The sequence below is a fragment of the Phasianus colchicus genome, chromosome 12 (assembly GCF_987193195.1).
Source record: "Phasianus colchicus chromosome 12, bPhaCol1.hap1.1, whole genome shotgun sequence".
NCBI lineage: Eukaryota > Metazoa > Chordata > Aves > Galliformes > Phasianidae > Phasianus > Phasianus colchicus.
The window spans coordinates 11322244-11347209 of NC_143447.1; the positions used below are offsets into that span (position 1 = coordinate 11322244).

At 44.2% G+C, this 24966-nt stretch overlaps 1 protein-coding gene across 7 annotated transcripts in view; it reads left to right on the forward strand.

The window, feature by feature from the left end:
• The first annotated feature begins 1105 nt into the window (after positions 1-1105).
• Positions 1106-24966, forward strand: part of LOC116225339 (high affinity cAMP-specific and IBMX-insensitive 3',5'-cyclic phosphodiesterase 8A) — a 117962-nt gene continuing 94101 nt past the window's right edge. For all 7 annotated transcript variants that reach the window (XM_090148944.1, XM_090148940.1, XM_090148942.1 and 4 more), the window contains exon 1: positions 1106-2488. In XM_090148944.1, the coding sequence (XP_090005070.1) occupies positions 2228-2488 (261 nt within the window). In that variant the 5' untranslated portion in view covers positions 1106-2227. The remainder of the gene's footprint in view (positions 2489-24966) is intronic.

Genomic DNA, 24966 nt, shown 5'->3' on the forward strand with positions numbered 1-24966 from the left:
CTCTGTGTAGCTGCAAATCAAACCTATTTGTTTCACAAGGAGAAGGCTTAACTGTAGGTGTCAGCACTGCAAGCTGAATGTGGAGCGCTGAAAATGAAGCCTTGCTGTCTCTGGCTCCCTGAGTGCCACTAGGAATAAAGTGCAGTGTAGTTTTGCAGACAGATCCATTAAGGCTGAAGAAGACAGGAGCCCGTGCTTGCGGCTGATGGCACAAATAGGAGCTGCGGTGTTCTCTTCTTCTGCAGCTTCTTTCCAGCCCCTCTGAAGTGTGTTCTTATCAATGGGATCTAGTAATGAGAAATCTAGCATAAAGAAGGAATGAGGATGAGATTCCTCTCCAAACAACGCCCGCTGCTCCAAGCACGTACGTCAAGCCTTTTCCTTCATCTGTTATCGAGTGCTTATCTGAAGCGGGCATCCCAAGTGAGAGCGCGGGCAGCCGCAGCCATTCCTGCTCCTGACGGGCGGAGTTAACGGGGTGTGTGAAGCTGGTGAGGTGGCACGGTGGCAGGGGGAGCGGGGAAGGAAAGACTTCATTTCCCAGCCCTTAGCCCTACCCGTTACAGGGAACAAAAGCGTTTTGGTGGTGCTGTGGTTATGCTGAAACGCAGCGTTCCTTGGAAAGCGCTGCCCGGCCCTGCGTGGTGCTCCCGTCTGCTGTGTGAATGAGGAGCCGCTTTTGGGCACATCTCTTCTCCGTCTTTGCTGAATGGCGACCCGGTGGCGCGTTTCAGAGCCAGAGTACTGAGGAGTGGGCGGTGAAAGGGGCCTATGGAGCTCCCGCAGTCCAACCCCCGACGTTTTCTCTCCTCAGACCCCGCAGCCCTGCGGCGCGCCTTTCCTCGCCCCTCCGCGCCCACCGCCCGCAGCTCAGCGCGCGAGGCGCACGCGGCGATTTAAAGTTCGCTCCCGCGGGCGGGGCCGCGGCGCGGCGCGCCATTGGCGGGGCGCGGCTCATTTGCATTGACGCCAGCGCGGGCCGGAGGTCAGCGCCGGCGGCTGCTTTTATTGGCTCCGCCGCGCCGCTGTCAAGCGCGGGGGCAGCGCGGGCGGGGGGGGCGGGAGGGGTGGGGAGGGGACGGGCGGCTCTGGGCGGGCGGGGGGGGGTGAGAGCGCCGCCGCATCGCTACAACCAACGGCGGGTGCGGAGCCGGAGGAGGCACTTCCCTGCTGCGAGGGACGCCGGCCCCACGGCCCCGGGAATTAGGGCTGTCGCCGCTGCAGCGCTTATCCGTGGAGATGGGACTCTAGGATCGCTTTCTGCTACTTCTCGCTCTTTTTCTTTTTTTCCTTTTTTATTTTTGATTTTCTTATTATTTCATTTTTAATCGTTTCCTCGCCTCGTTCTGCCGCCCCACGCCTTCCCCCCAACATGGAGGCCCTTTGATGCCTCCGCGGGCCGCCCCCGCCGCCCCGGCCCGGCCGCTGAGCGCTGAGCTCCGGATGCCGCTGCGGCGAGCGGGACGCGGCGTTCTGCCTGCGGCCACCGCGAATGTCACCGCCGCGGCGTGAGGGGCGCGCGGGGCGCCGGGGCGGCTCTCGCCCCACGCCGTCGTTCCGGTGATCGTTTCGGCCGCCCCGAGCGCAGCGCGGCGCCCAGCGGGACCCGGCGGACGCAGCGCTGTTGGCGGGGAGCGCGGAAGACGCGGTGGGGAGCGGTTCCCCCCCCCAGGCCCGGGTTAATCGGTAACGCCGTGCGAACTCAGGTGGAAAATGCGCCGTGCTCCGGACTGAGAGGGAGGAACGGTGCCGTGTCTCCGGCCGCGCTGAGCCGACGAGACGCCGGGCTGTGCGTGCGGCTGGGGCTCGCGTTTTTGTGACCTCCCCCATCGATTCCCTCCTTTTTTTTTTCTTCTTTTTTTTTCTCTTTTTTAATTTTTTTTTTTTCCTCACCCCCAGAAGGAAAGCGAAGCCAAGCTTTCAGATGGCTTAGCAAAATCCCTAACGCCCTGTGACACCATGACGCCGGCCCGCTGCTGACCGCCCCCCGCCCGCTGCCGGGCCGCCGTCACCGCGGAGCCGCGCCCGGGGCCGAGGAGCGCAGAGCCGATCCCGGCGGTGCGGAGGGACCGATGGCAGCGACCCGGCGGGGAGCCGAGCCGCGGGACTCGGCCCGTTAGCAAACCCAGGCGGGGGGAACGTACCAACGGGAAGGAGAGAGAGAGAGATACGCGTGTATATATCTCATATATACAATTGAGAAGTGTTCCCCAGGTGGCCACAAAGCATGGGCTGTGCTCCAAGCATCCACATCTCTGACAGCAGAGTGGTCTATCACAGTAGCAAAGAGTCTGAGGAGTGCCATTCCCCTCACCAGACCAACACCACCATGTCTCAGCAGCAGCAAGGCAACCCCGTCCCGGGATTATTCATTAAATCCTCCAACACATCCACTTATAAAGTGAGGACTAATTCCTCTAAGAAAGACAAGAGGGAGAACAGCCAGAGCATGGAGGCAGAGACCCAGACCAGCAGATCCAGTGTTAAGGTAAAGGGGTGTGGACCACGAGCGCCGTTTCTCCCACTGAAGTCACACATTGCGGGGCAGCTCGTGCTGCTGGAGCTGTCAGCATTTGTTTAAAACTCATGAGCCCCACAAACGGCTCTGGTGCTGTTCTGTAGCATGCTGGGCTCTGCGGGCCGGGAAGCGGACGCTGGGGGTGCCTCACAGCCACCAGGCCTGGGGCTCACCTTGGTGCTGGGGTGGGCTGCTGGGTGGAGGGGGGCTTCAGGTTGTGTGCTGGGTGCTCTTTACACTAACAACTTGTTGACCTTGTCTGTTGCTGCAAGTAGTGTGGTGTTCTTAATTTTTTTTTTTTTTTTGGCGTACCTTTTAGTGTGCGTACTTTCCTGTAGGGATGTAGCATCAACCCTGTAAGAAATCAACAGGCACATACTGAAAAAAATTGCATTTCAATTTCGTGACTGTTTTAGAGTGTTCATAGTGCAGTGCTTGCTCGTCTGCCTCCATTCCATTGGTGCACCATTGCTTTACGTGTTATACTTCCATTCCTAATGCTGCCGGCTTTGAATGTTCCATATTTTCTCTTCTTGGGGGGAGCTGTCTCTATTTCTCCGAAGTAAATTATTGCAAATGTTAAAGGAAAGTATAGCACCCCAGGGATGTTGTATAACATGGCTGATCTGCCCTGGGCTGCTGTGATAAGCGCTGAGATACGCACGCTGTCAATAGGAGATAGGGGCTGGAGGTGCAGCAGGAGCTCACACAATGTCAAGTGCTTTGCACACACAGAGAGACCAACAATTCGTATCTTCCTCGGGAATTTTACGTGCTCAGGAGGAGTACTGGCCTGAAACAATTTTCCTCTGTGCTGTGGGGGATTTTCTTCAATTGTTTTCCTCCAGATTTACTAAGTTCAGTTCATAGAAGCTTTAAAAAAAAAAAGCTGTGGGAGATGGGAAGACGTTGTGTGAAGCGAGTTAAAGGAGGAATGAGCGGTACCTCATAGCCAGCACACCAAGGTCGGCTGCGTCAGAGGAACCTCAGGTTTTGTGTAACGCCGTGCAGGAAGCGGAGCGGGACGGCGCTGCTCACACGCGGTGCTCGTGCTTGTGTGGCACACAGCGTGGTTGCTCTGCTCACAACCCTCACCATTGTTTTGCCAGCTTTATTTTTAATCGTGATTATAACTGCGCCTTTCAGAAACTGAGCAACAGAAATATTCTTAGATTTTATGTTGTGTGATTTTGTCTTTGTGCTCGGTGGGGGGGGAATAAACAACTCCAAGATCTTCTCCTAGAAGCCTGCGCATGGGAAGAGGTCATAATTGTGTTAGAATTTTGTTGTTTAACTGCAGGCACTTTGTAACAGCCCTTGTTACTTGGTTTAGATAACCCGGCCAGGTGCTGTGTGTTTGACTGGGGCTCCTTGCTGTGATCTCATGGGCAGCTATTCTGATTTTCATCACTCAGTGGTTTTCTGCCCTTGTCATCACTCTGAGCACATTGCTTGGGTTTTGGGAAGTGAGAATGGAATTCTGTTTGTGGTCAGTCAAGTACAAAATCTGATTGAAACATCCCCTCTGTGTGATTTATACGTGTAAAATCCTACTCTTCAGAGATACAAGGCAGCACGGTACTTCATTCTCTGCTTTTATCGTTAAGCATGTTTATCATGATCAGATTTATGGATTTACAGTCCGTACTGTGCTGGAGTGTAACCATGTTATTGCAGAAGTCGTGCTGCAGAGAGCTACGTTTGACAGCAGCTTTCACAATAGAGTGCTGTTGTTTGAAGCCAGGAGGGTCATAGGGCAGCTTCTGGAGTTAAAGGAATTTTTGGTGTGAGAAGGAACTGAGAGAATTTGGGTGCTGCTGCATAGAGCACACAGTGTGTTGTGGCACCTGGGGTACCCTCATCCTAACTGCAGATGCTGCATTCCTTTTGTGCCTTGAGGGTCTAATCAGCATTTGTGTGAATGGCCAGTAACCTGCCTTAATGCTTTTTCCCATTGTTTCGTGGCACTTTGATTGATTTCTTTCTCACTCTCGTTATTATGCTCAAATTAAAGCTAAGGAAGTCCTAGATGAGAGCTAAGAACAAAACTTGATCCGTGTGTAAATATCTTGTTGTCACTTCAGCTGACAACAGCATGAATTTAAAATAAGCATAATAGGTAATACAGTGACTTTTATTGCATTGGTTTGGTAGCAGTAGTGCACGTGTCAAAGGAAGAAATAACCCACACTGATTGTAAAATGGCCTTATTTATATTGCTCATTAGCCCCCAGACTTATTCTGGTTTTATGGTTATGTCTTGTTAAATCTTTGTACTGTTCAGATAGCGGTGGATCATTTGCCAGGGTGTGTAGTGTGAGTGTTGTGTGATTTGCATTGATTTACAACCTGTAGCTAAAAAATTGCCTGCTGTTTTCTAATAAGGAGAAGCCTAAATTTATCCATAGTAAACATGCAGGAAACTCCTGAACGCGCCATGCACAGAGATCAATGCTGCAATATCTGCTCCCCGTATACATGAATGTGGCAATAGTGTGTGATAAATGGAGAAGTCTTTATAATAAAATGTTTGGTCCTGGTGCCTGCATGTCCCTCTTTAATTAGTAATTTCATATGTGGCTTTCATTTGAAAATTTATGAGCAGCTTGGAAGCAGTGCTGTATCTGAATGGTGAACCAGCCGTGAAACCCTTCCCTTAGTTTTCAATGCACAGACTGCACAGCTTGAACTCTGTACTTTTCCCAGTGGAAGATGAGCAAGATTTACACAGTAATAGCACTGTTGCAAAGGAGAAGTTTACTGATTTTTTTATTTATTTTTTTTCCAGCTCTAGAAGTCTGAAGATTGTGAGTTGACAGCCTTTTTGTATATACCATTATGATTTGTTTCTTCAGACTGCTGTGAAGCTGAGTTTGTACTGAGGGTGCTTAGCTGTACACAAATCTGCTTAAACACTTTCCAAGCAATAGCTCTGTTAACATATAGTACAGGTAAGGACTGGCATGGTGTAAGGACCTCATGGGCATGTATTTAAAACTGGCTTGGGTGTCTGTAAGCCTGTGCTGTCCCAACAACACATGTCAGTGTCACTCTTCCACAGTGCATGGCTGCACACTGCGGTGCATACGGCGCACTTATTTTGCCCCCTGTTCTTTTATGTATGTGATTTCCTTCCTCTTCTCTTGTGTGACTCTACCTGTCATGTATATTTAACTCAGAAATGCGTGTTTGAGTGCAAGGGGATCAGAGAGTAAATCCATACTTCCTTTATCGTAAATTCACGGTTGCCGTAAGCCAGCAGGACTAGATCTGCCGTAGCCTTTTGATTGATCAGCTGATGTGGGGCACCGCTTACACCCATGGTGCCACAGCACCAAGTTTTCTTTGCTCGAAACCTGCAAAACTGTGAGTTTTACAGTCACTGCAAAGCAATGGTTGCATAATTCTGCATTCAGGAGGACGTATGCTGACTTGTACTTTCAGTGCTGAAATGGATCTCACTTTGGCGTTTAGCAACACACTATTTAGTCTGTTAAGCCATCTGTTCTTTTCCTGCCTGTCTGGCGATTCCTTCCCCTTGCACCATATCAGCTCTCCCTCCTTTGAAACTCCCACACTCTCGGTCCCTGCTTTCAGCGAGGCCACCCGACCCTCCCAAGTCCTCCCTGTTCCCATTGAAGCTGTCCTCAACCATTTCCCCGACAAACCTCCTGGCTCCGTCTCCCTCCCACTTCCACTGACGTCAGCCCTCCCGTGCAGAGATCCTTGCTCTGCTGCGAGGATCCTTCCCACGCTGCCATACACTGGCTGTGCTCAGCCCCATGGCTCTGTTCTCCCAGGCTGACGGTCGCGGTGCTTTTATTTCAAGGCACGAACCCTTTTCTCCAGGGAATGGAGAGGTCGAATTTGTAAATTATACAAAGTGAACCGATGGAGCGACGTGAACTTTCCACATTCGTGCCTGGGTTATTTTTTTATCTTCACCTTTTAATTTCCTGTTGTTTGTAATGTCAACTGGAAAAGAACTGGAAATCACTCGTGGCGTGTATCTCACCTCTGTGAAAGTAGCCAAAGATGTGCTTTTGATTTTTAAACCATTATCACTAGATCCCTTCTGGTCAGGCAGATCATCAGCAAAATGTGCTGCTGCACCTGAGGGCACTTCTGTGTGTGAGTGAGATGAACCAGGCTAGAGCCTGCATTTTTGCAGTGCTTACTGTTGGTGGAAGCTCTGCTGAGTCTTCTTTCAGCTGTTAATTCTTGCTAGTCACAAAACACTGCCATCTCTCTGTCCTTGCTACATCCCTTGCCTGGCTTTGCCAAGTTTAACAGCTTTAAGTTGTCTGCCACCCAAATGTGTTGGTAGATTAAGTATTAAAAACACATATTTATTTCTATGGTTCTAGTTATTTGTCTTGCTGTGTTGCACTTTTTGTAGAGCTGATGTGAAAATGAAGTCCATCCTCAGTGAGAAATTTTCACGTTGGATGTACTTACAAGATGGGCAGAAGAACGAGAGGTGGTGCAGTTAGCAGTTCTCCATCCCTTCCCACATTTCCAGCGTTACACGTGGTGTGAAACGGCAGTGCAAGGGACCAGCATAGCCTTACCATTTAATGTGCCAGCCAGGCACTGAAGTTATTCCACTTTTTGAGCAGCTAGAATGCTGACTGACTTTCAGATAAGTCCTCAAAGAGGAAATATGTATTTAGGGATACGGGCAATTGAAGCTCTTATTAGCTTGCTACAAAAAAGTGAACGAAAAGCAAATCTTATAATGAGCAGCTTGCCCTCAGGGTGAAGCTGTTTCAGTGGAAGCTTTGCACAAGTCAGGGCTGTCAGGGGACCCTACATGCACCTGCACACCTGGAGAACAATTTAGTAATGTGTTCTGGGTGGATTGTGTGTACGGATACAGTGTACCACATTGCAAACAGCTTTACCAGCCGTGGCTGGAGTTAAATCCTTACAGAGATGTTTTCAAGATTGCACGTAAAATGTGATTTTACATCCAAAGTGCAATTTGTGGTGTGAATTGCATTCAGTGCTGTATATGTGAGGCTCATTAATTCACTGGCTTTTCAGTACAGACTTGCTTGGCCCTATGACATTGTACTCATTGCTGTCAGCCCATTGGGTAGAATAATTAGGTATCTTCATTTAACTATAATTTAAATTGGCGTGGGACGACAAGATGCAAATTGAATAGCTTTAATGTGCATGTCATGCTGAATAGTTTGATTGCTCAAAGTCAGATTTTAAGCTTTCAAAGGCATGGAGAAAGTGATGTCAAAGCCCCCATTTGTCAAAGATTTCGGCATCCAGCCACTTTTACCTTCCTTCTTAAAATCTGTGCTAAGGTCAGAATGCAGTAAACAACATTGACATATGCACTGTGAGACTTAATAGTGCAGGCTCTGATTTGTATGTACTTCCAGACCATCCCCTTTTACTCTGGGCTGAATTGTTGGCCTCAGATCAAACTCCCAGGCCCTTTTCTCCTCTTCCTTGTAAAATCCGTAAATATGTCTCTGTACATAATGTAAAAAGCTCCACATCCTATAAAGCAGCACCCACATTTGTGGCTTTGTTTCACTGGAAAGGATGAGGGCTGAAACCTACTTTTTTGACATGGAAATGTGTTGAAATGCATTATTGGTTTTACTTTATTGTCAGGATAGAAATAAATCCTTTTGCTAAGTAATGATGAGCAGATTTGAGTTGTCTTTCTGTATTAGAAATGAGGATTCACTCCTTTTTCCGAAAGCAGAATTAGTTTACACTTCGGAAGTTGCACAGAAAACGTTGAATGTTGTATATACTTGGAAAGATCAAACCTTTTCAAGCAAGACGTGTTTTTCTCTGTGAAACAAATCTGCATAGCTTCTCAAACAGATTTCTGACTACAGCTTTGTAAAGGGAAAAATGGTAGCCTTGAAATCTCCTCGTTGTTAGATCTCCCAGTTTCCTAAGTAAATCCATGCAAAGAAAACACAGAATCACTGGGCTAATATGAAAGAATGACATCCTCTGCTTCCCATTGTTTTTAACTCTGAGTTAGCAGCGACCTTTAGCTTCCTACTGGGATGCAGTGGAAACTTTGGGGCCCCACGTTACTTCAAGTTACACATTTACCATAGTTTTTTGTCTTTAAGGTTGAGGTTCTGCTACGTCTGATACAAACTGGCCAGACAAATAGCCTCAGTAAGTAAACCTCCTTTACAGAGATGAAGCTTAGAGGGATGTGTATGGCTTACTTAAAGCACAGCAAAAGCCTTGTGATCTGCACTGACCATGGTCTTTCTGTATTCTGTGATTTGTTCCATCACACAGTCGCTGTGCCTCACTCGTGCTGATATCACAGCTGCTTCTCTTCTGCTGCTTACGTGTAGAACTCCGCCTTTGCAGCAGTAGCTCGAATCCCAAGTTTTGAAATACGTATGTGTTGTGTGATAGAGAGGTAGGTCAGGATCTGTGTTCAGCCTAGCAGGCTGAGTTTGCAGCTGCGTATTTGCTTTTCTTTGGAATACTCTGCTGTTTCGGTTTTTAAGGTGTTTGGTTTTTTTTTTTGTTGTTTTTTTTTGTTTTTTTTTAAATTTAATAAAAGTTTGGTGAGAAATTCCTCAAATGGTTGAGGACAACCACACCTATTACTTTGGTAAGTTGAAGCAGAAGTGACTTACCCTGTACACTCCTGCAGATTTACTGGCTGATAAAATACTGATAAATACTGATAAAACACTGTCCTACTAGCTGTGACTTAGTAATCAATGCCACAGGGCCAGGAGGAGGATCCAGGGGTCCACAGGTACCAACATTCAAAGCAGCTCTGCCATGCCAAATATGGATGGTACTGGGACTGCTAGCCAGATATCTGTGCTTTGTTTTTCCAAATAAAGAGAAGAATTATTTTCACATACCAAAGAGGTTTATTGGTGGGTGAAATTCAAACTGAAATTACAGTCCTTCAGCCCCATTAAGCTCTGTGGTCTCAAGAGGTGTACCTGTGGCAGGACTTGGACAGCTCTGTTTACCTTCCACTGTTGTAGAAAATAGCTCCCTGTTGGATATGAGATTTGGAAATAAAAATAGTGGCAATAATACTTGCATTAAGGGCAGAGTTGTTTTCTGTCATTCCAGAAGGGCGTTGGTATATAGCTCTGCTAGGCAAGTTCTTGACTGTACTGAAGCTAATGGAAAAGTTACAGTTGAAGAACAACCAGAATTTGGTCTCTGGTCCGTAAATAAAACTTACCTGGATTCTGAAGTGCAACCAGGGTACGACCCCTTATGTCTGGGTAGCATGTTTTATGATTGCTTAATCTGACACTAATGCAGAAAAGCTACCAATAACAGATACTATTAACTGCTTAATGATGGGAGGAATAGGATAGAAACAAAGTATTTTTTTTTCACAGCTTTGTATAGCAGTGAGGGCTGTTATCAAGCAGTAGCAATGTAAAGAACATAAATTGCTGTGGTTCCAGGTCATAAAGCAAGTCTGAGTCTGTTGCTGATCTTGAGAGGGCTGGCTGTCAAAGTTAAAATGGAATTTTTAGGTGTTCAGAAAGATTTGTTTTTTTGTATTTTTGTATCTGTGATTCTGTCTGAAGTATGCTGGGACGTGTTGGTTGCCAGGTGTTTTCTGGTTGCAGATGATTGCTCTGGGAACTCTGCTGCAGCCAAGGCTAGAGATACAGAGCTGGAGGCAGAAGGCTGCTGGCGGTTATCGTGTGTCTCTGTGGATGAGTTGTTGTGTGTTTCTGCTTGCATGCTTGATCTTAATTGTATGTCACGGAGGATCAAGGCCACCATGTACCCAGGAACAGAAGAGCTGCTCTAAGATCAAACCATGTCCATGTAATGCAGTGCTTTGCTCTGCCCACAGTCAGCAGAATGTGCTTTGGAGAAAGATGCAAGAATCTATTTAAAGTTACAAAAATGAGAAGAGTTTCTGATGTTCCTCTTCTGAACTGAGCCTGGACATGCTGATTTACTTCTCCTTTCTAACAATTCTGACATGTAATGTGGTACTTGTATTTTAATTTTATCTCCTTAAGACTTTGTTGCTAAGCTGATAAATGCAATTAAAAAATTGTACTCTTGAGTGGAATTTATCAATGGTGGAATGACTTCCAAAGCCCATTCTGCCATGGCAGTGCGTGCTTACCACTGACGTGCTGTCAGTGTGGAACATTCATGTATTTGCAAATCTGTAAATACTGTTGCAAGGACCATGAACAGATGGAAGCATTTAAAAGAAAGCAAGTGGGATGAACTGTAACCAAATATGAGTTTGCCTTTTGAAGAGAACCTTCAGAACCAGAGAGGCAAGGTGCTTTTCACGCATAAAGCAGAGTCTCCTGCAGATAGAAAAAAAAAAAATCGGGGGTTGCATTGATATTTTAGAGAGATGAAACATTTACAGACTCGGGCAAAGAGGGCTTTGCAAACCCAAACAGCTTTTGTTTTGTTAACAACTATACTGAGAGGAAGAATAAGTCCTGGGAACTCAGAATCAATGCTTCCATTGATTGCCCTGCAACTTTTAATTTGCTTATTGTTTGTTTTCTTTTTGCCTTTTGCTGTGAAAGTGATCAGCTCTCTGCAGAATTTCAGACAAAAGGGCTGTTCTGCATATGCTGTTGCTCAGCTGTGTTATCATATGTCCTCAGTACTGGAAAGGTTGCGATTGTTCCTTGCCTTTTCATGCCATGCTGTGAGGTCTGTCGTGACAACAGTTACGTCAAGAGGTAGTGCTGTTGGTTGCAGCCCATCCTCTAAAGAGCAGCTTGATAACCTTTACACAGTACCCCGCCTTTAGCACAGGGGCTGGATAACAAAAGCCAGCTTCTAGACGATTAGGAAAGCTTAGGTTTTGTGATCCTTGATAATGATAATAAGAACTCATGAAATCAATGCAGGTGCTCAGTGAGGAAGCTGATCTATCCCACTTACACTGGGCTTTGCTGGGTGGGGAAAAGACAGTGCTTGCTTCTGAAGGACAGGTTGTTGAATCTGGGTAGGCATTTTGGTTCCTGGAGCTAAATAGTGATGGATCAGATAATCGTATTTTACTGAAAAACAGAGTTTTGCTGTCATTGTTTATATGTTACAGTGTTTGATTTTTTTTTTTTTTTTTTTTTTTTTAATCAGTGCAAAACCTCAGAGTGGGAGAGGGACCAAGCTGTGCTGGTGGTTGCTGTAAGGATCAAACAGCTCTTCTGATCCTGCACTTAGCTTGAGTCAGTGTCAGCACTGAGGTTCATAGCTGGGCTGTCAAAAGAGAATGCTGAAAATACTCTCTCTTATTTTGCCAATTAAACTGAATGAAGCTTATTATTAGAGATTAAACAGCACTGAAGTTTTCTCCTAACTTAATCTTGGGTTTTCTGATTCCTAAAGAGCTTTTACAAGGTTTTTTTGTGCCCTTGGGGTTATACAAACTCTCTTTTGCTAAGGCTGTAGGACTTAGGCTGCAATGAGTCCATGTCGTCTCTTGCCCTTTCTTCATGGATGACCTGCAAAGAAGAGCTATCATTCCTCTCGGGAAACTTGACACTTCTGGTCAGTGGCCCCTTGCATTTTTTCCCAGCTGGCTGGCGTTCTAGCTGACTGCTCAGAGAAGTACCCAGTTGCATCCACTTGTTCAGGATTCCCCATACCAGTGCTATTCCATTTCAGGATAAATGTACCAAGGAGGTGTGTTCTGTTGATTGTATCTGAAAAGAGAGCTGTGCTTCCCTGGCTGTGGACAAACACCTTGACTACTTTAGGTTCTTCCTTATCTGTAGCTCTGTACCAGTAAGAGTAAATATGCATGTGAGATAATACCTGATGATCTTTTAAATGCTTGACTACTGTTAGCTTCACGCCATTTTGTGAGGGTCACAAGGAGCACTAAAGTATCTCTGGCTTTTTTTTCAACCCCTCTCCTTTTGCAAAGAAGTGGATGTTGGTGAAGAACTTGACATTTTTCATCAACTGAGAGGACCCAGACTAGCAGGTGGAATCCCTAGGAGATGCTCCTAGTGGAGGGATCTCCACAGCTTGCTCTGAAATAGTGTAGTGATTTGAATGTAAACCAACGAAACAAATCATAGAGAAAGAAAAGCATGACAGAGGATTGACAGGGTGAGAAAGGGCTTAAGGCTGTCAGCACTGCACCTCTGCTGTTGCTGGGTGCTGAAAAAGGTCCTTATATCCTTCAGAGTCCGAATCATGTTTGGGAAACCTTGACCTCTGACAGAGGAATAAGCCGAGGCCAGTGCTAATGGTTTGTTTAAACACAAGTTCTTAAACTCTGATTAATTGATTGCTGTAACTCTGTTTGGTTACTACAGATATTTTTGTCCTATAACAGATGTCAGCAGACTGTCTGGAGGAATATGTGCATACAAGATGTTTGCCAATTAGTTTGCAGTTGGTTTAAATAGAAAGCAAAAGCCTAAATTCATATATCCTTAGGTCTTGTTTTTGAAACTAGTTTGGATGGAGCATTTAGCATGTGTTAACCTGGTTAAGGTGCAGGAAAGATAGTGACACATCTTTAAGTGCTTTGCTCAAAGCCATGAACAACAGCAAGGAAGTAGTTTTAGGGTGTATAGAGCAGTCTGCTTTTCCTGATGCCCTCTGAGGTTTTCTGCCTTCATCTGGGTAGGATGGACCTTTGGGACCATGGCTGTCACATCAGTGCACCCATCTGCAGCACACAGTGCTGAAAGCTCGGATCTTTGCAGGGTTTCCTCAGGAGGATCTTCTTCCTCTTTCCAAATCATACGTGTCTTTCTAAAGGTCAGACTATCTTAAGAAACCATCACAGACTGTTCTCAAGTGATTATGCATCTTAATTCTCTAAAAATAGAAAAAAAATGATGTAGCTCCCAGATGCTGGGATGACCGGGGGGCTTTCTTAAGATGCTTTCTTAAATAGCACTCTCTCTCATCATATGAGCTTTTAATTTCTCAGTTCAGAAAAGTATGCAGCACTTCACATACAGCGCATAGCTGGGCACTTTCAAAGCCTGCTTCTTCAGACAAAATATATGAAAGATGACTGTTAACTAAACTTGGCTTAATTAAGTTGACAATTTCACAGCTCCTTTGAACAGCTCATTAACTGCAGGCTGCAGTGTCTTTGCAGCCAAAGCTCCACAATACATCATACAGTGAACCTGCTGACAGAAGGGTACAACTTCCAACACAGGCTTCAAGAGATCAGATTTATTACTGCAGTCCTGCTTCTTCTAAAACTGGTTAAGGCCTCCATTAACAGCTGCTGTGATATAGTCCCAATTTAGTCTCGATGGTGGCTGCTGGAGGTAACGCAGACTAAGCTTACTGACTTCAGTTTAGTTCGTTGGGTCTCTTCAGCTTGGCCTTGGAGCAAGAGTTCATACTGTTTCAAAGAAGTCTGCAACCCTCTGCTGCCCATGATCCTGCTGAAAGATGCTTTGTGTGTTACGGAGCAAGTATCTAGGGTTTTGCCTCTTGTGTTAATATTGCAATAGTCTGTTCTTACACTTGTGATTTCTTACTGACACAGCTAGAGTAAAGCCCTGCAAAATTGCAGCAATTCTGATACTAATGTGCTTGTGACTGTGTGGTTTATGCCACTTGAGAGTAGAAATAAAATGGTATAACTTCTTCCACAAGAGAAGATTTTCCAGTATTTTTTGACATTCTTGACATTTCTGATTTAGGGAAAGTCTTAGTACAACAGAAGCTAGGACTGAACAAAGAATGTTACCTTTGAAAATGTCTGTTGAAGGAGCTGGATTTTTAATAGTACCTTATTTGGTTACAGATACACTGATAGTGGCAGGAAAAATAAATAAATAAATTGGCCATGCTTTTAAATTCTAATGTGGGTATTTGCAAACCTTTGGTAAGAAAAGGCATTTTTTGGTCAGCAGAGCTGTGTATGCTAGACCGGGCAGCAGAACAAACACAACGGAGCAGTCCTTGAATCAGGACAAATAAGTGATTGTTAATGGCCTTTGTCCTCTGTTGCTGTTTTTGTGCCTTTTAGTGTAGGACATTTTGCTCACTTACTGTAAGTGTGAGACTCTTCATTCTGCAACTTCAGGTTATTACGGAAAAGTTGAACTCTCAGTTAATTAATTGCATTGTTTAGTAGCCAATAGACTGTTAATAATTATCTCATGAAACTGTCCTAGATTTGTGTTGAAGTCTGAGACAAATGATTATTGTACAGAAGATACCAATTTACCAGGTATGATTTGATGGCAATTTGATAGTAATGCAAAAAGGCAACTGAGATCCAAACGTTGTGAAGCCACAGCTGCTTCTGCAGCAGAAGAGCAACTCTGCTGCTGTTTGACCATGTTACTGTAGCATCTGCAGCAATCTGTAGTTTTTCTTTAACTTGTTCAGTTCTACATAGTAGAAGTTCCTTCCTACAACCCCTTCTAAAAGACACAGTTTTTAAAAATCATTCTCCTTCCTTTTACCATTCTGTTCTACCATTGGCTGCCATTTTTATGTTTCTGTAATTTCTTTTTCACAAACAATACACCTCATCTCACTGGCAATATCAACATCAGCTCCTCTTTCTTAGTACATTACTTTCTTTTAAGAGAAGATGCTTTAGTTGAATTAAGGTCTTTAAGGAAAGCCTGGCTTCTTCCCATCCACTGGCTACACTAACACTATCCTAGAAATTGTGTAGTCTGTTTTTTGTTGTTGTTGACAAAGAAGAATAGCTGGTAAACAGATCTCTCCCTGAAATTCTGTATTTTGTACACACAGTACGCAGTTAATCATTTGCACCAAGGTCAATAGCCCCTGAAATGCTATTATTTTAAATCAGTCTGATATTAGAGGAGTATTTTCATAGCTGTGTACATGAAATCAAAAACTTCAGCTAAAAGGCAGTAAACTTGTTTCTGACCTGCCATACGATAAAAATGTTGTTTTTCATCAGTTTTCAAAATTGTGGTGCTTTTCTGTGCTTAAAATATTTTCCTTGCTGACATTTTAAATTGGAGGTATGTTTTTGTGTTGTTTAACCAAAATAAGTAACATGTTGTGGGATAAAGTAGTATTTTTTTCTTTTTATAGCACAGAGCATAAATAATTAGCTGATATAGTTTGCAGATATGAATTTTACTTATTTAAATATGAAGAGAGACTGTCATAAATGACATTAAGTCTGGACTCATAGTTTTGTATGATTCAGCTGGTGCTGACACATTTGGTAATACAGATTAGACAGTTTCCCTCTATTTTTATAACCACAGCACTTCAGATATTAGCTCAAAAAGGAGAATAGTTACAGAAATAGTTGTGATCAAACTGAACTCTGTTCTGAAATGGAAAATGGTGATTATATGCTGGTGTCTGGGAGCTCTTTGTGGCCTAGTGACGATGGCTCACACCCTTTCCCATGTCAGACTGTAGATTGGAGATAATTACTGACGTTCCCAGACATTTCTTTCCTTGCTGGGAAATTAGTTGTTTTTTTGTTGGCTTTTTTTTTTTTTTTTTTTGCCTTTCTAGTTATCTTGAAAGGCCTTCCCTAAGTATTGAGCTCAAGCTAGTTTTGTGGCAGCTTTCTTTCTGGCAAGCACCAAGTGGGAGAAAAAGTTGCTTCTCCTCCAGTCACTCCCTGTGACTACCATCTTTACCAGTTGTTATTTTAATTTTTTTCCTCCAACAGCCACAGTTATGGTGTCTCTAATGTAATTAAGTGCTATTTCGTGTCTTTCAAAACCTTCAGTGTTTCCTGTTCTTTTTGCACTTGCCAAACTGGTGGCCATTCCAGAGGTGACTGGAAGTGCTTCATGAGTGCCTTCTGGCTTACAGAGCTATGTCCAATATCTCCTTCTGTAGTCTGTTTTAGGGCTGCCAACTGTTCCTCTTTGGTTTCCTGAAAATGGTGTCAATAGAACGAGGGAAGCCTGGCTGTCATCCTGATTGCACCAAGATGGGGAGGAATTTCGTGTAAGTGGGACTATGCAAGGAAATAGAGTTGTGAGACAAACTTCTGTCTTTGTATCCATACAAAGCTCTACAAGCTGATGATGGAAGCTTGTAGAGTTAACAGGAAGGCTGTTCATACAGTCATGTTCATAGAATCGTTGAGTTGGAAAGAACATTTAAAGGTAACCAAGTCCAGAGCCCATCCAGCCTGACCTTGAATGTCTCCAAGGATGGGGCATTCACTGCCTCTCTGCAGCCTGTTCTAGTGCTTCACTACCCTTATAAAAACAAAACAAATCTTTTATAATGATGTTATTAGATGGTTTCAGCTCTTTTTTTGTTTTCGTTTTTTTATTTTCTTTTTCCTGTCAGAGATGACCTCTGTGTGATGACCTCCAGTTTTTGGTAGTGCCCATACTGATAACTTTTGGTGCCATGTTAGAGCTCCGCTGTGCGTGCAGTGTAGAGCACAGGTGAATGAACCCTGCTGGCTTGGAAAACGGAGCGCTGAACAAAATGTTCTGGCCGATTTGAAGTCAGCTAGGTGTCAGTGGCAGGAGTGGTCATAATTGTCATTAATATGACATACAGCCAAGAACAGAAATGACAGAAAATATTTAATAAAAGAAATTAATTTAGGTGATTTTGTACTGTTGCCATAACAAGCTCTGTGAAGTTAGGCTTAGCACAAAGCCCTGGTGGTGTGTATTGGTACGGAAATTTATTTAGGCAGGAGATAGGTTTGCATATTGTAGGGAAGCTCTTTATTGAGTCAGCAGTGATTTCTTTTACAATTCATAATCTGCCAGTTCTGTCCATGGAAAATAGTCCTAAAATTTAATTATTGTGCCTATTTTATTCTTTGTTCTTTACATTTTCTTTGCCTTTTTTTATAACTACTTTCCAAAATGCCTCACCGCCTATAAACATTTGGCTGTTACATTTTCGAAGCTCATGACAACATTGTTCCATAGATGTGCATTTGCTGGCTTCTGTGGGGTAAACACCCTCCAAGCAGAAAATAAGCAAGATCAGACTCTGTGGCACACTAAGTTCTCATGTGCCTTGGGATCAAGAGTCCCTGGTCTGTTTTCATGTCACTCACATGATGTTGTTTCGCACTTGGTGTACAGCATTGGGTCAGCACTTCCTTGCTTTTTGAGAATGCTTCTCTTTTTAGAAAAAAAAAAAAAAGAAAAAAAAACAATTGCTTGATTCTAACTGCCCTTTGCATAATAACAGCTTCTTAGGGCTAATAAGTGAGTATTTCTAAACTTTCCAGCTCCTTTCCAGGCAAAGGCTAGCAGCATAGAATTAGAAATTACTCAGCAGTAAAAAGAAATACAGCAACAGCAAATAAAGCACAAGAAAACAAATAGTGTTTCTTGGGAAAGGCCTTCATTATTTTCGGAGATTGATTCCTCTTTAAAAATCCATTAAGCTGATCACAGTGTGCCTTGGCAGAAATTTTTGGGATATAGAAGGATATTTTACTCAGTGACTTGTGGGTATGCACTGCTCAGGCAAGAAGATAAGATGGTCAAATAGAAAAATGTTAACTTTGAATGATGGTCTGATGGTCAGTCAAGGCTATTGTATAACTTGTCTGCTTCATGACAGATAAGCAACTGCAGTGCAAGGACTACACACATTTATTAGTTCAAAAATTCTCCTTTAGCTCTGTCTAAATCATAGGAGCTTTTTTTTTTTCCTATGACTGAAATTGTGGTAACCTCTCCTGTCCTCAAGGTGTAATCAGTGTGCTACTTGAGGGGAAAAAAAAAGAAAAACGAAGGTAGGAAATATTTTCATAAGATCTGAAAACTGTTTCCAACTTCAATACTTTGAGTGTACCTAGGCATTAGTAGGTCCTTTGACTCTATCTGCCACAGTATTCTCTTGGAGAAGCTGGCAGCTCATGGTTTGGACAGGTGTGATTTTTGCTGGGTAAAGAACTGCCTGGAGGGCAAGGCCCGGAGAGTGGTGGTGGATGGAGTTAAATCCAGCTGACATTTGGTCATGAGCGGTGTTCCCCATGGGTTGGTATTGGCACTGATCTGGTTTAATGTCTTTATTGATGATCTGGATGAGGAGATTGAATGCATCCTCAGTAGATAGCAGATGACACCATGTTGGGAGGAAGTGCTGATCTCTCTGAGGGTAGGAAGGCACTACGGAGGGATCTGAACAAGCTTGATTAAGGGACTGAGGCAGCTTATGTGAGGTTCAACACAAGTGTTGAGTTCTACACATTGGTCACAATAACCCTATGCAATACTACAGGCTTGGGGCAGAGCAGCTGAAGAGCTGAGTAAAGCAAAGTCACTTTTAAAACAAAGTCAAAGACTGGAGTCAACAGTTGGCAGAACGTGAGCCAGCAGCATTCTCAGATGGCCAAGAAGGCCAATGACATTCTAGCTTGTATCAGTAATAGTGCTGCCAGCAGGAGCAGGAGGTGGTCATCTCTCTACTTGGCACTGGCGAGACTGCACCTCACATACTGGGTTCAGTTCTGGGCCCCTCACTACAAGAAAGACGTTGAGGCCGTAGAGGATGTCCATTGAAGGGCAAAAAAGCTGTGGAGGGTCTGGAGCACAAGTCATATGGAAAGTGGCTGAGGAAACTGGGATGGTTTAGGCTGGAGAAGAGGAGGCTTGGGGTGACTTCATCGCTCTCTGGAACTATCAGAAAGGATGTGGTGAGGTGAGGGTTGGCATTTTCTCCTGGGTAACAGCGACAGGATGAGAGGTAATGGCCTTAAGTTGCACCAGGGGAGGTTCAGGTTGGGTATTAGGAGTATTTTCTTCTCAGAAAGAGTGATAATGCATTGGAACAGACTGCCCAAGGGCAGTGGTGGAGTCACAATTCCCTGGAGTTTTTCAAGAAAAGAGTGGATGTGCTGAGGGACGTGGTTAGTGACCATGATAGCAATGGGTTGGCGGTTGGACTAGATGATCTTTAAGATCTTTTCCAGACTTAATGATCCTATGATTCTATGATTTCAGGTATCTTTGCTGCTGTTCAGAAACGTCTGCCTGTATGTGTAAGTTTGGTGTGTTCTGTTCAGTTGAGTAAATTCTACTCTGTATGTGAGTTGTTGTGGAGGACAGAGAGGAGGGGGCTATGCTGCTTTGAGGAAAACTGGTTTAGGAAAGAAAACAAGTTGTGGAACTAATATAGCTGTAGTGCCATTGTATTTGTGTTAGTAGCATGCAGCTTATGAAGAGATCTTTATAGTTGGTTTTGATAACCAGTCCAAAAAAAAGTGGAAGGAATTAGCACTAACAAGAAACCTCCATCTTGAAATGTAGACTAACAGAGATAGGGATTATCTTTTCCTGTATGTTTGTAGGGCTGTTGTACAGTTCAGTGCTTGTATAACACAAATGTACAAATGAAGTAAAAACAATAATGATGATGTCAAGAACTGAATTCTCTGCTCATTCGCTCTCTACAGTGACGTGCTTCTCTTAAGTCTTAAACTCATTTATGCATGAGGAGAGAGCAAGAGTTGCATGTTGAATTAGAAATAGTTTAGTTTAGAAATAGATGGTTTGTTCTTCTGCTGGCATAATCAATGATAGTGCCAGTTTTTAGTGTTACAGTTATGTATATTAAAAGAGAGAATTGGCACTAAAGTTATCAGACTGCAGTTATCAACTCAAGGTTAAAAAAAAAATAAAATCAATCAAAGGGTATATTGCTCATTTCTGTATGTTTGCATGGCTGTTTTTATAATCAAATGTAATTTTAGTCCCTAATGTCTTAATGTTTAAAAAAAAAAAGACAAAAAAAGGAGATGAAAGAATCAAGACAATCTATGCTTGCTGTGTTGTTTTCTGCATCTGATTTTGCAACCGCAATCTTCAGTAAATGGCGTTGCTCTCCCTGTGGTTGCCCGACTGACGTCAGTGGTGGCACCGCAGGGGGGGACAGCAGTGGAGCCCTCCCATGGAAGGACACATGATGCTGAGGGCAGCTGGAGGCCTGCCAGGCAGCTTTGCACTCTCTCTCAGAAAATGATTTTCTTAACCTGTTGCGTTAAGCCTGAGAGAAATGAACAGGTCTACCAGAATAAAGTATATCCTGATATTTGAAACCAAAATATTTTTGGTGGTTGCTGGATTGAGTATCTCTCAAGAAGCATGATATACTAAACCAGAACTAGATAAAATGCTCTGACTGCTATTCCTGCAAAACCGAAACCAGGGGGCAGTTAACCCCAACCTTAAACACCTTTGCAATGCTGCCGTCCGATGTTGGATGCAGCAATCCCTTGTGCTTCTCTGGGGCTCAGCTGGCCCCAGCATGGGCTGGGAGCCCCAGCACAGTGACTGCAGGGTAGCCCCAAATGCTTGAAGTGATAGGTCTAGCAGTTAGGAAATAAACTGTAGTTACAAAGTGATTCAAGTCCTTGGGGTTTCTTTAGTAAGATCTTGGACTGTAAGTGAAGTACAGGAATCACCTGAAATAGGTCTTGATATTAAGATATGCAAAAGTATGGTCTAAGCTGAAACTTGAGCTTCTTGGAACAATTACTTTCTTTCCTGCCTGAAAGAGCTATGTCAGGGTGTGCTCTGAGAAGGCAGTCCCTGATGGCTGGCTGGGGTGCCAGTGGGCCTCCTGCAGCGGAGCGCTGACCTCAGAAAGGCCCGGTGCCTTGGGAGAAATGGTATTTATTTACCTTTCACATGATTAAATTGGGATTAAGTTGGATATGTAAAAGACTGTCCTGTACCTCAAGCTCTCAGCTTAAGTAACTGTTTCCCAGGATGTAGAATGAAATGCTAACACGGACCAAAGCACCTTGTTCTTTTGTTTCCAGGGAAGCAAGATCCAGATGTGGAGAGTGGTGTTCTTGGGAGCTGCTTCGTACAGCTTCATCCTTCCTCAGCTGAATCAGTAAAGAAATTTGAGGGCAACTAAAGGGCAGAGGTAGAGCAATAATATGCAGAGGAACATGGCTCCTTAGGGAGTGGTTGAGTCACCATCCCTGGATGTGTTTAAAATTCATTTGGATGTGGTGCTCAGGGACGTGATTTAGGAGTGGGTTGTTAGGTAGTTTGGTAATGTTGTGGTTGGACTTGATGATCTTTAAGGTCTTTTCCAACCTGAGCAATTCTATGATTCTGTGATTCTATGAAATGACCAGGCCATCCTGGGTAATGGAAATTGGAGAACTGTGAAAACATGGGGACAACCAAACATTGTTGGTGCAGCATGCTGTGGGAATAGAAGTGCGCCACTTCCAGTACTTGAGGGAGGTAAGTTGAAGCTAGCTTTGATATTCAGTGCCCTGAGTCCTGCTACGTAGATCTCCTCACAAGAAGTTGAGGAGATCACACCTTGAATGAGATGTGGGCAGGAGCCCAGAACTCCTCCTGTTCGGTGCAGCCCGGCCAAGGACTCTGTGACCATGGCATCGGATTGTCCCTGGCAGCGTGGGAGGAGGCACAGCCCCGCAGTTCCTGCCAGGGGCTCACTGAATCCCAATGGCTGGGGAGTACAGTGTGCCGGAATCCTGTCAGCAGGCCTGTGAGAGTCTTCTATGTTTCATCTTGTGAAGAAGGGGAAAATTGTCTCGTGTGCTGGGCAGTGGCAGTCCAGGGTGTACCAGGGCAGGCTTAGGTTCTTCAGAAAATCGCATCTCTCTTCTTCCACATCTCTTATCTCTTTGATTGCTCCCATATAACTTTGACACGCCTCAGTGCCTGCAGTGGTGTGTGCAGATGGTGAACACAGGCTGGCAGAAAGCAAGGAGGGCGGGCGGCTGTCCCGCAGTGGAATTGTTTCCAGAAGTGACTCTGTAAAAATGACAGCGGGAGGTTCTTACACTTGTTCTCTCAATCACTTTCAGATAAAACTTTGCTTGGTTTACAAGTCACAAGGTGATTTTTCTAACAGCCAGTATTTCAAACTCTCACATTTGGGTTTGACAGTCAAGCTGTTTTCTGTCTGAATCTTACTTCATTGCCAGTAATAAAAATTCCAGCTCACTCAGCCATGGTAATATTGGTTTTGCAGAGCTAACAGTAGTAAAAGCTTGTTTTTGTCAGCAAGGTTAGCAAGATTAAGTCTCAAAGAAATGTCACCAAGACAACAGATGTATAGGAAAATGCTTTCTTTTGTTGGTGACTTACCTTGGACCAAACTCTACTGAAAAGTCTAAGAGCTTGTTTCACCAGCACTGGGTTTTGCTCATTGCCTCACCTAGGCAAAGGAAAAAAGGTCTCACTTCAGAAGTGTTGAGGTTTATGCAACTTGCTCTGTCTTACTGACTACTGCAACATAATTATTCCCGGTATATATCTTCTCTCTTTCCTTGGTTTTATTGCCAGCATTTGAATCTCGGAAATTAAATCATATGTTATCATCAAGCAGAATTTTTTTTTCACATGGAATTTTGAAAACTCTAATTAATTGCTGATGGATCCATTCCTCTTCTTTGTCCTCCGTTTCCTATTATTTCCTTACTTCACTGGTGTCTTGCAATTTCTGTTTTTATTTAATCCTTCATAGAGTTGACAACTTCATTTTGAAAAAGAAAGAAATGAAACCTTAAAAGAAAATGCCAAATATATTTGCTTAATTGTCATCTGTTTACTCTGCAGTCTGACGGCAGAACTATCTGTCTTCCCAGCCTCCTGCTGATTGTCATTTTCTTGCTGTCACAAAGATTATCAACTTACAAATCCTGTGAAGTCGGAATGTTATTTCACAATCTTGTGCTCATTAGTCCTATTAGCAAGTATCCTGTTATCTTTTTTCCTTTCACCCTTATCTTTCAGATGTGAACATGACAAGTATTTTATAGGACCGTAAAGTCAAAATTCACAGTTTGGGGCAGTGTCTTTTGAAGATAGAGAAAAACCGTATCAGTTGAGGAAATGTTGCCGCAAAAAAGGGATGTGGTCCCCCTTTGATACTGCCTCAATCTTCTGCTCAGAGGAGTTGTGGCTAGGTTTTTCCAGCTGCTGTCAGAGATGTCTCTTGGCTGTTCAGTTGCAGCACTTGCTTGTGGTGCTGCAGAAGGTATGGAATTGAGTATGCCAGCCTATAGGCAAGAGCAATGCTTGTGCAGCCTGTCTTGTATTCTGCAAAATACATTGACAACATTGAAATCTGTGGTATCCTTATTGAGAAAGTAAAGAACTTCCAAAATGTAGCTCTGATTTTGGTGGACCTGCTGCTTAGTCACTGGTAGCATAGTCCCATGAGTATCTTATGGAAAATGAGTGGTGTCTTGGTTTGCTTTTCCTGGTGATTTGTTTCCCACTTAACCAAATGCAAAGGGACTTTTCTAACAACTAAATCACAGAACATCCCAAGTTGAAAGGGATTTGATCGTAGAGTCCAACTCCTGGCTCCGTACACGATCACCCAAACTTCAAACCCTATGTCTGACAGCACTGTCCAAATGCTCCTTGAACTCTGCAGGCTTGGGGACATGCCCAGTGCCCTGGGAAACATGTTTCAGTACCGAATGTAGTGTGCCTTGTGCTGTAATATGTGGAGAGCAGGTAGGAGATCGAGATGTGTGGGGGAAAAAAATCAGATGCTGCTGATTTGGGTGGGAGCAAGACTGTGTCTTGCTACGGACATGGCTGTGCAGTCTCCTCAGAAACCAACGAAGGCTCCTCTGTTGGGCATGTTTCAGTGGCTCTCAGGTATTTGTTGTGTGGAGTGCCTGAACTGTTCAGTCTCAAACCTCGTTAGAAGGTAGACACCCACGTCTTGTTTTGGAGTCAGTGTACTCATTAATTAGAAATTCACGTGAGCGTTGAACTGCTCCCAGCAGATTATTTCTGCTGTTGTTTTTCTTCTGCTCTGCCTTCTTCCCAGTACGTTCGTTCTGCTAAGAAACTGTCACCTCCTGCTGGAGTTTATGTCCTGCCTCCACAGGCTGCTTGCTCTGCTTCCTGCAAGAAGACCACGTCTGGTGGGCAGCACTGCTCACAGTGAGAAGCCCCGTGTTGGAGTTGCTTCCCAGCTGCTGGCTGCAGGGTCGGGCCTGTCTCTCCCCATTTGGGGCAGGAAGCATCATTTGGAGGTTATTTTGCCTATGAAATTTGTACTGGGGAGGTTGTTAGTCCTTGCTGTTGATTCTAAGCCCTGAGCAGATCAATAGCGAACACAGGAACATAAACAAAACCAAATTAGACACTGCCAGTTTGAGGTTTCCCCCTCTGTGGGGCCCTTGTGGTTCATGGGCTCAAGCTGTGAATCAAGGCGACTGTGTTGCCACAGTGATCTCTTAACCAATGGCAAGTGTTTAGTTCCTTGGGTTCAGCATGGCGATTTCATTAAGTTCAGCACAGGAACGTGATTTACTGCAATCTTCTTGGCACCACTCGTATTTCTTGTGGAGTTATCGACTCAAAGGCTCCAGTGTCCAGGTTTTGTGGGAGCTTTGGGTCTTTTTCTTTCTCTTTCTTGCACCAAATGTGTTTGTGTGCCAGGTGTAAAGTTTTGGGGTGGCTAGTGTGATTTTTCTCTTGAGAAACTTATACAGAACAGATTTTGTGCTGATCAGTCTTCCTTTT